The following is an 18,103-nucleotide window of genomic DNA, read 5'->3' as shown; positions in this document are numbered from 1 at the left end:
GGAGTGATGATGCTGAAAATTCAGCTTTGCCATCACAGGAATAAATTACATTTAAAAATATATTAAAATAGAAAACAGTTAACAATAATAGTAATAGTAATAATATTTCAGAATATTAGCTTTGGTGAGCATAAGAGACTTAAAAAACTTTTAAGAAACCTTGAAATGGTATTATATACAAGAATATAACAAAATGATTAATAGTAATATAATTGTTTTTTTTTTTCAAATTATTTTTGTTAACATCATGTAAAATATGCTGTTTTATCATTTAAAAATAAAAATAGCAGAAATATTGTTCATATTTTATTTAAAATGTAATTGTGTGATGTCATAGACAATACATTTGATTTATACTGACCATCAGCCACTCTGCTTCTGGTTGTGTAATAAATGGTTACTAATAAACCATAGAAAAGGCTTCGTTATGCAAGCAAATGTTAGTGACAAATAAAATGGTTAACAGAAACTTACCTTGCCCATCATCTTCATTACATAAGAGAAACAACAGAAATAGATTAGAGAATGACATACATAACTGGAAAGAGCAAATGCAGTTCTTCCCAAACAGTTGGAAAAAGAATGGTAGTCTTCAAAATGGTACCTGGAGTCTTGCTGGTGTCAGCTGTGGTGGCATCCGTAGGGACAAATGAAGTGTTTGTTTCGGGCAGTGAAGAGGACTGAGTGGGTGTCAGATCAGATGTAGGAATCTCTGATGTAGACAAAACCGTAGTCTTGACGGAGGTGAGGGATGGGGAGGCGGCAGATGGAGTTGATGGGGCAGGTGGCGTTTCGGTGGGGACGAGCACAGTTGGAGGGGGGACGACAGGAGGGGCTGTGGGAATCTCCGGCGTCACCATGCCCTCTGAGTCTTTTAATACTGTTGTTCCAACAAGTTCAGGGGACGGTGTCAGTGATATGGTGGCTGATGGGGGCGTCTGGGTGACAGCGATGAAAGGTGACGTGGGAGGAGGGTCTGTAGGTTTGGAGGTCAAGACTGCACCTGAGAAAGGGAGATTTTAAAGGTTTAAAAACAGAAGCAATACCCGACCCCAAAACTCAGTATTGTATCCACTGAAGTTTGGGATTTCAACGTTAACACTGAACATCTAGTATCTCACAAAACAAAATTAGGTGTGTGTGAAAATGCTCTATCCCCCAGGCAAAGTGCCTTACCTGAAGGGTCAGGGTTTGTCTGGGCCGTGCTGAGGGCCACAAAGGCCACATGGAGTAGCAGGAGCAGGGGATACACACCCATACTGCCCTGAAACATAATACACAAGACAAAATCAATCTATGACATGTTTCAGTCTTATAAATGAGCACTACTTCACAAATTCACAACTTAACAACACTAAAGGGGCGTTTTGGCAGGGATCGACAACATGGGGATTGTTGCAGTTGTTGAGAATCAAACTAATTCTAAAATTTGGTACGGGCTGTTCTGATGGAGGTGGAGGGAAGAGACTTACCTGAAGAAACGAAACTTGCATCACTCAGTCATTCGCACAATGATCTCCTGTAGATGACAGAAAGAAATGGAGTTAAACTATTAACATTTGCATCTATAATATCATACATTTATCACATCGTTCACATTGAGATGAACTTTTATTTTTAGTTGAGGGAACTTGATTTGATGCAATTGTTTTAATTACATTTTTAACATTTAATTTGTAAAATAAAATATAATAAAACAAGACAAGGCAATTATAATTAATTACGTGTTTTAACTACGTTTTTTGATCAATTTATATTAAATAGTGAATTTTGACTAATATTGGTATCAACAACTAATTTGTATATATTGTGACAAACATACTGCCATGAAATGAAATACCATTCATAAATTGAAAAATATTTCATAAATTAATTCATAAATGTGCACACAGTTTCTGTATCAAGACGGAAAATGAGTCATTGCTCTCAGACTAACACAAGCAGAGATTTGAAGCTCATGCCATCAATGTGACATGTTCAGATTAGACTGGGTTTTTAAATTCATGAAAACAAACAACTATATAAAATATTGAAACATGATTGACATCATGGCAATTTGGAAAAATCTAAAAAAAGAATATCCATAGCCATCTCTTTTACAACTGTAGACTTGATCCAGCCAAATGTGGCGCACATGGCCACATATCAAGACAAGAGCAACAGATACTAGACAGACAACGTCCAAGTGTCTTTATTCATCCAGCAGATTGCCTGCGGATTTGGTCCGAGGGGATTAAGCTCTTAGTTGTGAGATGGTTCGAAGTGAGGAGTGAAAATATAATCACAGCATCTGAAGCCAAGAGTCTGAGGGTAGCGGGCTTACCGCTAACCCATGCTGTAATCTCAATGGTGTCTCACTGACTAAACCGTGATAATCATAGTGGCAATCTGAAAGGTCAGACCATGAAATAATCCAGCCCGTCTGCCACTCGTCAAGCAAGACCATCCGTGGTACTGCTGCTCCTCGGACAGTCCAATCAGCTTCCACCTGACATCCAAACATCAGCAGGCTCCGCCCAGTAATCCTCCAAGAGATTTCGGTGGATCACCAAGAGTCAATTTGAGCTGCTTACATGACAATTTCTGGAACTACACCACAATTTACAGCAAATAACATTACATAAAGAAACCTTTCTAATGGGAATAGCTCACCCAACACATTTGCTTATCCTCATGTTGCTTGAAATTCATACAGGGCTCAACAATATGAGTTTTGTCTAGAGATGCACCAATTGCAATTTTATTGGTAGATTCAAAAGAACTGTCCTAGCAGGCCAAGCCAGTAGCTGGTGATGTCACATTGTAGAAAAAAAAAGACTATGTGGTTATACACTCACCTAAAGGATTATTAGGAACACCTGTTCAATTTCTCATTAATGTAATTATCTAATCAACCAATCACATGGCAGTTGCTTCAATGCATTTAGGGGTGTGGTCCTGGTCAAGACAATCTCCTAAACTCCAAACTGAATGTCAGAATAGGAAAGAAAGTCAATTTAAGCTATTTTGAGCGTGGCATGGTTGTTGGCACCAGTCGGGCCATCTATTTCACAGTCTGCTCAGTTACTGGGATTTTCACATTCAACCATTTCTAGGGTTTACAAAGAATGGTGTGAAAAGGGAAAAACATCCAGTATGCGGCAGTCCTGTGGGCGAAAATGCCTTGTTGATGCTAGAGGTCAGAGGAGAATGAGCCGACTGATTCAAGCTGATAGAAGAGCAACATTGACTGAAATAACCACTCGTCACAACCGAGGTATGCAGCAAAGCATTTGTGAAGCCACAACAATACAAAACAATATTTATTTATAAAGCATGTTTAAAAACAGCCATGGCCGACCAAAGTGCAGCACAAAGGAGAAGATATACAATGCAGTACAGGACTATAGAAATAAGAAACAAAGTCAGGGAGAATTAAAAGCAAGAGAGAATAAAAAGGTTTTTAAGGAGGATTTAAATATGGAAACTGAGGGAGCCAGTCTACTATAGAGAGGCAAACTGTTCCAGAGTTTTGGGTTTGGAATATAGAGAGGCAAACTGTTCCAGAGTTTTGGGCCTGCATTGGCAAATGCACGTTCGCCTCGTTTTTAAGTCTGGATCTAGGGACAATAAGAAGGCAGTGGTCACTGCATCTTAGGGTACGAGTCGGAGTGTACAGACAGAGCAGGTCGGTCAAGTACTGAGGGGTCAGGTTATTAAAAGTTTAATACACAAAAAGTAACATTTTTAAATAAATTCTAAATTTGATAGGTAACCAGTGAAGTTTAAATAAGATGGGGGTGATCGATTCATAGTTGCGTGTCCCAGTGAGGAGTCTAGCCGCTGTGTTTTGCAACTGTAAGCGAGAGAGAGAAGACTGTGATGGACCAAAGTAAAGAGAATTGCAAGAGTCTAGTCGAGATGTTTCAAATGCATGAATTACTATTTGGAGATTGTGTTGAGTTAAAAAAAGGTTTTACTTTGGAAAGTTGGCAGTGATAAAAAAAGAATGACTTTACAACAGTACTGATCAGCACTGATCAACAGCACAACCTTGAGGCAGATGGGCTACAACAGCAGAAGACCCCACTGGGTACCACACATCTTCACTACAAATAGGAAAAAGAGGCTACAATTTGCAAGAGCTCACCAAAATGGGACAGTTGAAGACTGGAAAAAATGTTCGATGTCTCGATTTCTGTTGATACTTTCAGATGGTAGAGTTAGAATTTGGCATAAACAGAATGAGAACATGGATCCATCATGCCTTGTTACCACTGTGCAGGCTGGTGGTAGTGGTGCAAAGTGTGGGGGACATTTTCTTCGCACACATTAGGCCAATTGGGCATCTTTTAAAAGCCACACCCTACCTGAGCATTGATTCTGACGGGATGTCCATCTCTTTAAGGCCACCATGTACCCATCCTCTGATGGCTACTTCCAGCAGGATAATACACCATGTCAAAAAGCTTGAATCATTTCAAATTGGTTTCTTGAAAATGTCAATGAGTTCACTGTACTAAAATGGCCCCCACAGTCACCAGATCTCAACCCAATAGAGCATCTTTGGGATGTGGTGGAACGGGAGCTTTGTGCCCTGCATGTGCATCCTACAAATCTCCATCAACTGCAAAATGCTATCCTATCAATATGGGCCAACATTTCTAAAGAATGCTTTCAGCACCTTTTTGAATCAATGCCATGTAGAATTAAGGCAGTTCGAGGTAAAAGGGGGTCAAACACCGTATTAGTATGGTGTTCCTAATAATCCTTTAGGTGAGTGTAGACTGAGCACATAAAACGAATGTGAATGATATCATTGTTTTCACAAATTTGCGTATTTGTAGTTTACATTGAGATAACAGTATTGTTTTCAAAAACCAACACTTTGAAAACAGTTTTCAAGCACCCGTTGTTTCTATGAATGGCCAAAACGCATAAAAAGTTTTCAGGTGAAGTTTTGTTGTGTAACGATAGAGGTCGGTAACCAGGGCTGTCAGTTTGTGTTGAAAATTGGTGGGGACAAAAGCAATACAATGCTAAATCATAAATTATATGTACCAGCAATCGATTTAAAAAGTACATTGTGTTTACTTTATCATTTAATGAGACCTAATGTGTGTTGGTGCCGATAATTTTCACGTGAAGAAATACATAGATCCGACAGTTACACGCACGCACTTTAATGGTCCAGTGGCAGAACTTTTACCAAGCGTGTCAGAGTTTCTGGGTTCTAATCCGCACCCATACAGTTTTTTTTTTCCTCATTAAAACCGATTATGTTTATCAGTGGTTGTATATCAAGCAGGGACACATTTTACTTTGTGATTTCACCAGAACGAACAGAGAGTCTCCGCAACAAATTAAAGCATCCGAGTGAAGACACGTGCCACAGATGATTTATTTATTTGTATGTATTAGTTACATCCGTGCCACGAGATGTTTCAAAAGTGGTTGGGACAATATCAACCCTCGCAAAAAGTGGTGGGAACATGTCCCACCCACAAATTACACCCATGTCGGTACCTCTGGTGTACTTTAGATTAAGGCTGTAAATCAGAGCCTTAATGACGATTCGATACAATACCGATTTCTTAAGCAAACGATTAGATTATTTTCGATACTTCAGAATTTCCTGTGATACGATTCGATTCAATACTAGATATTTTTACATGAGATCTATTAAGTTTCAAATAAATCAACAACAACAAAAAAATATATAATGCCTTTTATAGAGAATACAGAAACCGCATTTGGAGCGAGCAGGACGCGGCCGACGTGAGAGAATGGCGCGAGGCCGGTGGCGTGAGTGTTAATGAACGTCACCTGCTCGCCACAGTATTCTATTTACATAATGAATGTTATATAGCAGTCTTCTTTGCAAACGACAACATCTCATTCCACTGCTCCATCGGTTTCCTGAAGCCAAAATGCTTCCGCACCCATGACGCACTTGATGCCGACTGGGGTGTGTAACATCCCACTTTCATTGCCAGCTCGCTCTGACGGTTCCATCACTCTTGAAAGTCAGACTCAACAATGTGTGTGACAAATACTGTGAAACGTAAGTAACACATGTGAAGTAGAAGATAATGAGGTTAGCACCACCCGCAGAGCCACCCGCAGGTTGTATGCATATGTTGGAGCTGATTCTGAAAATAGATAGGCAAAATAAACACATTAATCGATACTCTTGCGGACAGATCAATGCATAGAATCATCGGCTGTATAATCGATGGATCGATACGAATCGATTAATATTTACACCCCTACTTTTTTAATATTACTATTAAAAAAGTAGGGGTGTAAAACTCTACAACTGCGGGTGGTTCCCTCTCCCATCTAAAAAGACCTCTCCCGCACAGAGCTCTACTAGACACGCCCTCCTGGACCCCCAGAGTTTGGACACCCCTGCGTTAAGTGATTACAAATCTCACTAAATGAACTATATAATGGCAAAGAAATTACATAAACTTGCACCATTTAGGGTAGGTAAGAAAGACTGTTAAATGTTTTGAAAGAAGTCTAAATATGCTCACCAAGACTGCATTCATTTGGTTAAAAAATATTAAAATCCAGCAGCCATTACTTCAGTCATCAGTGTCACATGATCCTTCTAAAATCATTCTGATGGAAACCACTCATATTGTGGTAGCGAGATTTCCCAAACAGTGTCTTTATTTGTTGGATATCGTTTCACTTCGTCACGCTGCCTTAGCTCATTTTGTGCTATGAATGGCTACATGTTAATCTGTGTCCCTCCAGCGTTAATTCGGATGGAAATTCGCAGTTAGGTAATGCAAACAGCTGACCATTTCCATACAAAGAAGATGCACTGACAGTGAAATCCATCTCTGACAATTTAATCAAATCAGCCTCGCCACAAAGCCCGTTATTCTACAGGCAACCACACGAATTCTAGAAGCTCGTTGTCAAATACAATTTGTTTAAAGGCTGAGCATGCACATGGCTGAGCATTCTTCAGGTGGAGGGCAAATCTGAAACGATTTGAGCTGTTTTTGGCCGAGCCTGCAGAAATCCTTCAGATGGGAGGGACAGATGGTCTCGTCTCTCCTCTCTCGCTCTATACATTAATCGTCGGTCTCTATTTGTTCCCATCTCTCTTTCTAGAGTTGGCAGGAAAGCCGTAAACCCGAGAGAGCACATTGCTTCCTTCCTTCCTTCGCCGTCTGTCTGATTGTCTGCCAGATCCGTCATTCAGCCCGAAAGGCGCCACACCCTCACCTAACTAACACACACCACGGAAAGTAAAACAGCGTTTAGGAAATGTGCCAAGCTTTACTTTTAGTCAAATCACTCAAATATGTATGCAAGCTGTCCATCCGCTTGTTTCAGGACTGATGAGTCAGGCACGGTTATCATCTTAGTGAGTTACAGAGGAAATGGCGCACCTCTAATAGATGACACCCATAATAGGGGTTTTCCTCTGAGATCTGACATCATTTATTTTTAAGTGCACAAATGGCCCGTCTCCAGCTCCGCCAAGAGGCTTGTTCCTAAAGGACGAGCCTGCAGCAGTCTCACGTTCTCCAGGCAAACCAAAACACAGAGTTGGGCGTGTGCAGAATATCAACATCCTATAGGGAGAGTTACATCTAAATTGAATTAGATCGCACCTCAGAGTGAAGAGGCTTTTCAGAACATGAAAATCCACTGCCGCAGAGGTTGCACATTCCTCTCTTGCGCAAATTGTTTCTGTTAAGTTACACCAGATTTAAGTTGAGATAAAGTTTAAATGACCTTTACAGTTCTTCTTCTTGTTATCATTTACTCATCATGATGTGTCTTGCGTGAGGAAATTTTGTGTTAAAGGAAGTCATACAAGCTTGGAATGATCATTTTAAGATAAAGGTGCTTTACATGTTGCATTTGAAACATTTTTATCAGAATAAACTTACACACTACCATTATAAAGATTGGAGTCGGTAAGATTTTTCAATGTTTTTAAAAGAAGGCTCACCAAGGCTGCATTTACGCAATCAAAAATACAGTAAAAAATTACTATTTCTAGTTGAATATGTTTTACAATGTAGTTTATACCCGTGATCTGCAAAGCTGAATTTTCAGCATCATTGCTTTAGTTTTCAGTGTCACATGATCCTTCAGAAATCATTGTATGCTGATTTGCTGCTTAAGAACCATTTCTTATGATTATTCGTGTTGAAACAGTTGAGCTGATTAATATTTTGTGGAAACCATGATGCATTTTGGTTCAGGATTCTTTAATGAATAGAAAGTTAAAAAGAAAAACGTATATTTCATATAGAAAACAAAACATTTGTAATATTCAAATTAGTAATGATCACTTTTGCATCCTTATTGAATAAAAGTATACATTTATTTAAAAAAAGAAAAATCTTACAGACTCCAAACATTAAGCACTCCTGTACTATTTGAGCTACAATATTACATCCAATTATCGACATGAGGAAAAAAAAAAAAAAAAACACTGAAAAATGTGTTGCAAAGGGATTTCAGCTAAATTAAATCTGAATGTATATATAAATTATTTACAGGTCAAATCCCTTCACGTACACAAGCCATAACTCAAATCATTCAGCTTGTTGAGAAATTGAAAATAAGTGTGATATTACTTTTCTAACCAATCAGCATTGTAATTTTCACCAGGTGGATGATAAAACATCCCATAAAGTTGATTGGATTGTGATTACACACTGTTTTGACTTAAGCCAAGTTCACACTACATGATTTTAAGCCCGATTTATGCCCGATTTGCAAATCGTTGAGTCGCCGACAGGTCAGGGTGTTATCGCGTGCAAATCGTGGGAGATTAGCGGACGATGAACGCTTGCCAATCTGTTAGTATGAAAGAGCCAACAACGCAGCGAAAACGCTCGCAGACGCCTCGCAGACGCATCACCGAGCCCAGAAAAATATCTAGCCTGCTAGATATCCAGAGCAGTCGCGCGACTCAAACTCGGTGATGTCATGAGTACAGCCAATCATAGCAACGCATGGGTTGAGGACACCAGGTAAATCTCCGTTTCTCTCTCTTTTTTTGCATTTTTTCCCTCAGAGCAGATCGTCGAGCAAACAGTGTGCAGCACTAGTTTCTGTCTGACGTCCATATTCACGTGTTGTGTTCTCTTCTTCGTTGGGTATTGGCGCAATATTTATTTATTTATTGCGTGTTTTTTTCGTGACAAAACGTGGTTTGTTGACAAGATAGAATCGTTGGGTGACAGAGTTGTTGTCAACTTGTTATTTATTTGATTATTTTCAGGATTTAGACCGTAACATAGTACTGAAACAGCTCGCAAATGATTAGCTCTTATCATCCGATCGTGGTTGTATCTCTATGCAGTGCGTTGTCAACTCGTGTAGTGAGTTACCTCCTGTTGTGGATCAATCACGTTGTGTTGTGTGGTGTGAACAGTTAACAACTTGAACACTCCAGATTTCACTGAGAGCAAGTCATGTAGTGTGAACCGCACAGTTCAGCCCGACGTTTTAAAATCATGTAGTGTGAACAAGGCATTAGGAAGTAACAACTAAGCTATCGCCCAGAACACCTTAGCAACACGATGACTTCCAACCCGATCTCATGGGAATTGGTACGAATTTTCCGAGGTGGCTAATTCGTAACAATTCATACGACCTCACTCGTACAAATTAGTACGATTTTGCTATATCGTACATATTTTACAAATTGGCCAATTCGTATGAATTCGTACGAATGACCTACCCCTGACCCCGCCCCTAAACCTAACCATCACATGGGTTTAGACAAATCGTATGAATTCGTACGAGTGAGGTCGTACGAATTAGTAAGAATTAGTCACTTTTTAATCACTCGTACGAATTGGTCGTGAGATAGCATAGTGACATGACATCCCATTATAGTGCAGTTACTCGGTCTTGAAACGGCCTAAACTGGTGACTTTGATTAATTGTTCAGCCCTAAAAACATACCAGACGAATCATGCTTTAAATACAGCTAAACTAACACTACTACTGCTCTCTTTATCGCTCTAACTCTCAAGCTCGAGGGCATCTCATAAGAAAAGGCTGTAGTAGTCATAAGACTGCCATGTTCCTCTTTTCCACATCCTTCACAGCAAGGCAAACCATCTCAATAAACTACCACTATTCCATGAAATATCGACCTGTGAACAGGTGGAGTGTGCTATATGTATGCTATTAGAAACCATACATTTAAAAACACAAGAGTGGCAAAGAAAGTAGAGCTGCCCTCTAATAGTAAGCGAGAAGATGTTTAATCAGCTCCATCAACTTCATCTTTGCAGCCGACACTGATTCAGAAATTGCTTGTTTATTAATACATGATTAAAATGTTCAGACAGTCTCCTTGCTATTGGTGCGTTCATGTGCTATGGCAATTATGGTAAATACCAAAACCCGACGTGGAAAATGCACATGAACACCCCCTCATGTGGTATTTTCCACTGGGCAACACGTAGAATATTTTGATGGACGAGTTGCCGAGATGAGATAACCTTTTGACCATTTCAAAATGGCGGAGAGCACCGCGAGAGTCGTGAATATTATTCATGATCTAGAAAATATACAGCATATTATTTACCTTTTGAGTTTTGATAAATCATTTTCTTGCTGTTGCAGATGACTTAAGCAATCTAAAATAGTTTTAGCTAAATAACAGGTCTGGATCTCCATCTTTTTTACCACATTACGACAACAAAAGCACTTGAACGCAACACCCTGGTAAATACCAGTTCACAAGTGGAAAATATCCTATTTTCCATAGCACGTGAACGCAGCATATTTCTTACTGACAGACACATTCAAAATCATTACTTTTGCCGGTGTGCTGAGCAAGCTTTATGCAGTGACTGCTTAATTTATATTTTACATGCTTATTATTATGGCTGTAGTATTTTTTCAGTGATATACATGTAGATACATATACTATTCTTTCTCAAACCTGAAACTGAAACCATTTTCTGATGGCAAGTATATCTTTTTATGGAAATAAATTAATATAATAAACATCTGACTAGTAAAAAAAATCTTTAGTCAGGGGCCAGCACTAAAAGAAAGTCAAGACACTCTTTATTTACTGCAGTGGAGTTTGGGTCAGGGAATCACTCATGGCCCTATATGATAAGTTTCACTTTTCCCAAATTAAATTGTTTATTTTATGGATTACATTGTAATGGTTTAATTACATTTTTTAAAAATGTGTCATTTATTAAATTAAACAAAAGCCACTGGTAATCAAATGAAGGCATAAACAACATTAACAATTTAAACAATATTTTAAAACGAAACCCATTTACATTTACCAATTAACATATAACATTTACCAATTCATTTTATTTATTTATGCAAGGTGCTGCACAACATTGCAATTAAAACATGGAAAAAAACTAAGGAAAAGTACGTTCTACTGTGCAATAGAAATATTTGTCACACTTTCTTAAATTTAAACTACTTTAGTGTTTATTTTGAGGAGTTTCTGTGTGTATATAGTGTGATGTGTGTTGATATGATCATTCTCATCAAATAAATGGTGAAATGTTTGCGACGTCACCTCTTAGAAATGCCGTTTTTTGCGTATGTCACACATGCTTGTGTATGTAGAGGAGATAAAACCACGTCAGTCATTCACGCAGAGACACATACTTAAAGGTCTTTTTGCACCTGAACATTCACAGACACTAGTACATCTCACAATTGTACAGCCCTACCTTTGATTTATTCATCCAAAATCTACCAAATTCCATGACATCCTCATCCTGTGTTACATTGTACATTTTTTATGACTGAAAATTAGTTCCCCATCCCTGCCCTGATCAATACAATGCCCACTGAGGTAGCAGAGAATGCTGCAATGGAGGTTCCTTCTCCAGCCAGAAAGCTTTTTCTATGGAGAGATAATGGGTATCTGTCTGTCCCCATTCACAGTTTATTAATACGCTGCTCTGCACCCTGGAGGAGTGTGCAGTGTGACAGGAATAATCTCAATGCCTCTCTTCATCTCCCTCAAACTGGGACAGGCTAGCGGACAGGCAAGATGACACTGTCACGAGAAGAAAACTCTGATGATGTTTAAATAACACACATCCCACCATTCCGGCAACTTCCTGTGCACCGCTTCCAGCAACTCATTCAGATGAGCTGGGATCTAATGATTTACTCAAGTTACCTGATTGCAAAATGGCTAAGGGAGAATTTTCGTTCTCTAGTAAACGCACACCAAAAACACTGATCTAAAAAAAAATATCAGACTCTCAGCTCAGATGAACACAACTGACTGTGTTTGCTACTATTCCACATATTTTCTTCCAAAATCAGAACAGAAAACTCAAAGTTCTGTCTGGGCCATAGCTATGACTCCTTATGTTGGCTAGTTCCGTAAAATTCTTGATTGGTCGCAAAATGTGCGAGTTAAAATTGTATGTGGTCGCATATGTGCGAGTGGACGCTCACGCAACAGAACGCCCTTGTATCAGCTGCTGCAGTCCGTAACTTATGTTCAAAATGAACGAGTAGGCTACATCATGAATCTATTTTCCAAATCGTGTTTTTGACTTATCCTGAATCACTACGGTACGCCTATAATAAGTGTTTATATTCGGACTATTTTATCCCGGGTCTCGTGTGCGGAGTTGCCCAGTGCCTGCGTGACTCGCCATAGACGTTAATTGAGAGAAGTAGCTCCGGCTATGGTGTTCTTCCGCAAAATACATGCAGTTTATTTCTGGAATACTGGCCTTCAGAGGTAATAGCAAAACCCGACAAGTGGATCATAGTAATGAGTGATTACAACCCCTTCACACACAGACAATAAAAATGGGATTCATTTTAAAAGAAAAGTTACATATAGCACCTTTAAGTAAAGTATCTCCCATTATTATGATAACATTCATGTACATAATGTGATTTATTTCTGAAAAGATAAGACCATGTGTAAATAAAAGAAAATAAATATTGTTATGACTGTTATTTTTTTTTAAAGGAAATTAATACTTTTTTGTTGTTTTTAGCAACAGAGCTAAAAACAACAATACAATTTATAATTCTAAAATTTATAATCCTGGAAATATGTTTCATTGTTTCCATAAACATAATAAGCAGCAGAACTGATTTTAACATTGATTTAATAATAGGAAATATTTCTTGAGCAGCAAATTAGGATATTGTAATGATTTCTGAAGGATCATGTGACACTGAAGACTGGAGTATTCAGCTTTGCCATCACAGGAATGAATTACATTTTAAAATATATTAAAATAGAAAAAGTATTTATAAAAAAAAAATAACTACATTTATCAATATTACCATTTCGACTGTATTTTTGATCAAATAAAATGCCTTTGAGGACATTAGAGACATTAAAAAAACAAAATATGTATATATTTTTAAACTTGTTTGACAGTGAATATTTCTGTATTAATTTCAGATTATATTAATTGTTAGAATAATTAACATTTGTTTAGCTAAATAGCCGTTAGAAGCATGAAAAATAGAAAAATGCAGGCTAAAATGAGAAATCGCCTACATTTAAAAAAAAAAAAAAAATGTAGAAAAAAAAGAAGAATTTGTGGTTAACCTGAGAGTAAGATATGAAGTCTTTATATGATCCCTGTAATCATTCAGTATGACTTGAGGAATTATGTGCAAACAAGCACTGAAGTCAAGGTAAACAGATACCTTTGACCCATCAGGCAGAGCGGGAGGGTTGTGTGGTGTCCTGCCGGCAGTCTTGTGTCAGGGTTTCCCAGAGAATGCTCTGGTCTAGCCACATCACACCCAGAGGGCAGGAAGTGGCACAGATGAGGTCAGTATTTAACACACAGTCAGACTGAGCCACACAGTGTGTCTACACACACACAGTGGCCTTTCTCTCTATCAGAGTTGACAAAGAATTTGAGGAAAAATAACTTGTTATTTACTCACCCTCATGTAATTTCTTCCACAAAACGTACAATATCCTGGCTTGGTTTTCAATATTATGAAAGTGAATGAAAACTGGGATTGTCAAGCTTTAAAATTGATGCAAAATCACCAAGAGCTTTACGACAAAATTATCACAATTTGTATACATCGCTACTTCTTTTATAAACTCCCACGAGCCACAAGGTGAGCCACAAGATTTTCAATGAATAGGCTAATCAATAAAACATTTCCTCATATGGAGCACTTTTATGATGCTTTTTTGTTCCAATACAAACTCACTTTCATCGTCATCGTACATTCCATCAAAGAAAGAAAGTCATGCATGTTCAAAATGTCATGAGGGTGAGTAAATAATGACTTTGGGTGAACCGTCCCTTTAAAAAACAAAAACAAACTTCATTAACTCATTATCACTTAAAGCAATATAATACACAAGATCAAACCTGATCAGCCTTTAACTCCTCAATGAGACGTCTTGCAAATCCTCCCATCCGTAGCTAATACAAACGGGCATGGATTCTGTCTGGGCCCTTGTGCTTCCTGGAAGCAGGGAGGAAACCAACGGCCAAGAATCCACCCTCTCCACTGATCCAATGTGACATATGTAATTAGCTGAACTGCTTTTAACTTCAGAAGTCTCACTTCAAAATGACTAATCATAGAAATCATCAGAAGTCCAACATGTCGAGCCTGTTAGAATACATTACTATGAACTTCTTATCAAGACCGGGTTGAGACTAAACAAATCTTTGCAATTAACACATAACTGGCGTGCATTCATGTCTATATTGCTTTACCTGGCAAGAGTGTAACCAAAAAGGCATGTTCATGAAGAATAACCTCTTTAGAATTAACATTTACTGTCTATTATTCAATACAAAAAACACTCAGACATGCACTATTGTTGGAATTGTGTCAGAATGTATGTAAAATATACCTAATGCCTAATTACACGACAAAAACCCACACAAGTATTGCGTGATCCGTAAAGCCAGCTACGCAAGATGGTTGGATCATCGCAAAAGTTAAGCTGTGGGAGAACTACAGGGTGTCATCTCCAGTTGCCAAAAGTGCAGGTCTATTTCATAACCTCATGGATTGCAGAGAGAAGTAATAACAGGTCCAAACAGGACAAGGCGATTGAAAAACCCAAGCAGCGTAAGAATAGACCAATACATCAACTGTACAATGACACTATCTGAATTGTTAAGAATGCAGAGAACAAAATGTACAAATATGTTCTTCCAATTCTGCTAAGTTTTGGTTTCCTTGCCATTGTCACATTTGGCTTGCTCAAATAAAAGACAACTAATATTGAGAAAATACGACGGAACTGACTGTACTGACACTCTCGGAGGATATTGCAAAACTTGATCCAGAGCTGAGACTGAGCTGACATTTCATAATTGAACTTTGCAATAGACACATTGAACTGAACTGAATCAACATTGAGCGGAATAATGACATGTTCTGTGGAGTTGCTTTATAATTAAAATGTAAAATGTTTCTTAATTGATGAACTTTGCAACACTGACTTTTATTGAACCAACACTGAATCTGATTTGAGCTAAAAAAAAAAAATACACCAATGTCTTCTGTAGCTGAGATGCTTTACAGCTAAAACTGAAGCTGTTTTTTCTGTATACAGTGAAACAGTTTTGAAACTATTTGAATGGAATTAATAGCTATATAATAAAAGTGACTTGAATAATAGTCTCAATATCAATACATCATTCAACAGTCTTCTGCTGTGTGGATGGTAAAATACATAATATGAGGTAAACTGCAAGGGGGAACCTAAATTACTTAGCCTAGTTCAACTTGTCACACCTTCAAAACGTGAACAAACAATATAGAAACAGTCTTAAATGCAATTTTCTTTGAAATATTATGACCATTCACACAAGACACAAACGTATCAAGTAGCAGAGGCAAAGATAGTTGAATTCTCAATCCAGCATTGCCTAGGCATGCTAGCACTGCAGTGGCGTGCAAACTACGGTCGAATACGAATAGAAGTAAAACTCCTATTTATAACGCAGAGAAAAGGGCGAATTAGAATGGCAACTCTCACCTAAGTGCAGACAATGAATATAGCGCACTTGACAGGACGTCTAAGCGACATAATTCCTGTGTTTGTGAGATACAATCTACCAACTCCCTCGCGTGACCCCCCTCCCCTGGACACACGGACACACACACACACACACAAACATTTTTAAAACATGTAGCGACAAAGCGCTGATCAATATGTTGACTTGCAGCGCGCACACGGCGCGTGACGCGAACGCACTGGACTGCCATTGTCTTCCCATTCGTTATTGTTACAATGTTTAGAATGTATCCAGTCTGGAATAATTACTATTGCTACAATGTATCCAGTCAGATAGCATATGGGTAGCTGCAATGTATTCAGTCTGGAACCGTTAAATCCAATCAGAAATTGTACATACTTTTTAAATTTAACCAGTCAGAATTTTTATTACAGTATTGCTTATATATCCAGTCTAAGACCAGAATGCATCATTTTGAAATTACAATTAATATTATAGGAATGTACCCAGTTCAGAAAAATTCAAACTGCCACAATATATCAATGAAGAAATCATTCATATTACTACAATGCAACCAGTCAGAATTTATTTCAGAAATTATTTGAATTACTATGTAGCCTAGGCTACGAGCAGTAACAATTTTAATAATTTCTGAAATAAATTATAATACATCCAGTACGATAGATAGATAGATAGATAGATAGATAGATAGATAGATAGATAGATAGATAGATAGATAGATAGATAGATAGATAGATAGATAGATAGATAGATAGATAGATAGATAGATAGATAGATTGCAACATATCCGGTCACAATGTATCTGGTCTGGGACAGTTTTTACTGATGGTTATTTATTAGCCTATTATTAATAGTTAACCTTCAATTAGCCTAAATGGTTTATACTGTTACAATGTATCTAGTCATAATTTATTTTGTGAAACTTTGTAGCCTATTCCAGTCAGAAATAATTAATATTGCTGTAATGTATCCAGTCAGATATACAGAATACTGGTTTAATATTCAGTCTGGAAGCATTAATATTGCAACTATTTAACGCGTCTAGAAGTACCATCAATATTACTGGGTTAACGAGTCCTAAATCATTTATCCAGTAACTGTTTATACAGTTAGAAATGATTCATTCAATCATTTATTTTGCTGCAATATCTCAAATCCAGAACCATTCACGTTGCCACAATGCATCAAGTCATAAATAATAAAGACTGCTGCTACAATTGTCCATCAACCATTAAAAGTAACAATTTTCAAGTCAGAAATCACTTATATTTCCACAATCTATCCAGTCTTAAGCCATTAACACCGACACTATGTATCAAGTGAAGAATCTTTCATAACGTGCCATTGTATCCAGTCAGAAATCACGCCTGCGTTCTGGCGCACAATCTGCCCGACTTCCACTAAAAGCTAAGCGTCTCTCTCTCTCCCCCTCCTTTTCTCGGCAGACCCCCCACCCCCTCATTTTCCCTCCTTGCCTCCCAGCTAGTTCGGCAAATGTTCGCGTTGCTTCAAACATTATTGGGTGCGCTCCCAAAACATCTTTGCGCGGTGCGTAAACATTAAGTTAGATAAATCTGCGTCTGGGTCTCGGATGTGCCACAAAGGGCTTTGCTTTCTTTGGCCAGACGACCCACTAACGCAACAAAACCTGAGTGACACAAGGGGTAAATATCAGATAAACTGGGGCGATGAACAGAAGTTTGCGCTCAGAGAAGCAGCGATGTAACTCACCTTGACAGCCCTGTCCCGCACTACGGAGCCCGGTGTTCCAGATAAAGTGCGATTGTTTTCCACTTCCCCGGCCCCTGTCTCCACACCCCAGGAACCGAGAGTGTGTTCGGGGTGGGGGGCCTGGGTGATAGGAATGATCTCGGACAGACAGCCAATTTGGAGTTGGGCAACGCAGCGAAGGCGCTTACTGGTATCCAAAATGCATGTCTCGGAAATTCTTAAAGGTGTGCGTTAGCTTTCCGAAAAGCCTATATTCCTGCCCTCTCCACGAGACGGGTAATCGGTATCCCGCGATTTGTTCGCTGTATCCGGGCGCGTCGGTCGCCTCCTAATCCGCCATGTTGTGCCCCTGCGCCTGGAATGGGAAGCAGCGGATTCCCAGGCCAAGCCCCTCC

The 18,103-nt window shown here is 38.6% G+C and overlaps 1 protein-coding gene across 2 annotated transcripts in view; it reads right to left on the bottom strand.

Moving 5' to 3' along the window:
• The window catches only part of ptpra (protein tyrosine phosphatase receptor type A), a 34,692-nt gene extending 16,610 nt beyond the window's left edge, over nucleotides 1-18,082 (bottom strand). Inside the window, exons 1-5 of one of the 2 annotated variants that reach the window (XM_039688132.2) lie at nucleotides 17,709-18,082; nucleotides 1,473-1,519; nucleotides 1,177-1,264; nucleotides 605-1,003; nucleotides 475-486 (exon numbers count right to left, since the gene is read on the bottom strand). In XM_039688132.2, coding sequence (XP_039544066.2) covers nucleotides 475-486; nucleotides 605-1,003; nucleotides 1,177-1,264; nucleotides 1,473-1,493 — 520 coding nt within the window. In that variant the 5' untranslated portion in view covers nucleotides 1,494-1,519; nucleotides 17,709-18,082. The remainder of the gene's footprint in view (nucleotides 1-474; nucleotides 487-604; nucleotides 1,004-1,176; nucleotides 1,265-1,472; nucleotides 1,520-17,708) is intronic. The other variant, XM_089123885.1, reaches the window with a different exon arrangement.
• Between the last annotated feature and the right edge of the window lie 21 nt (nucleotides 18,083-18,103).

This window comes from Pimephales promelas, chromosome 19, assembly GCF_988280905.1.
Source record: "Pimephales promelas chromosome 19, fPimPro1.hap1.1, whole genome shotgun sequence".
In the NCBI taxonomy this organism is placed as follows: Eukaryota; Metazoa; Chordata; class Actinopteri; order Cypriniformes; family Leuciscidae; genus Pimephales; species Pimephales promelas.
Note: the sequence above shows the minus strand (reverse complement) of the source record. Positions and strands in the feature narration are given on the sequence as shown.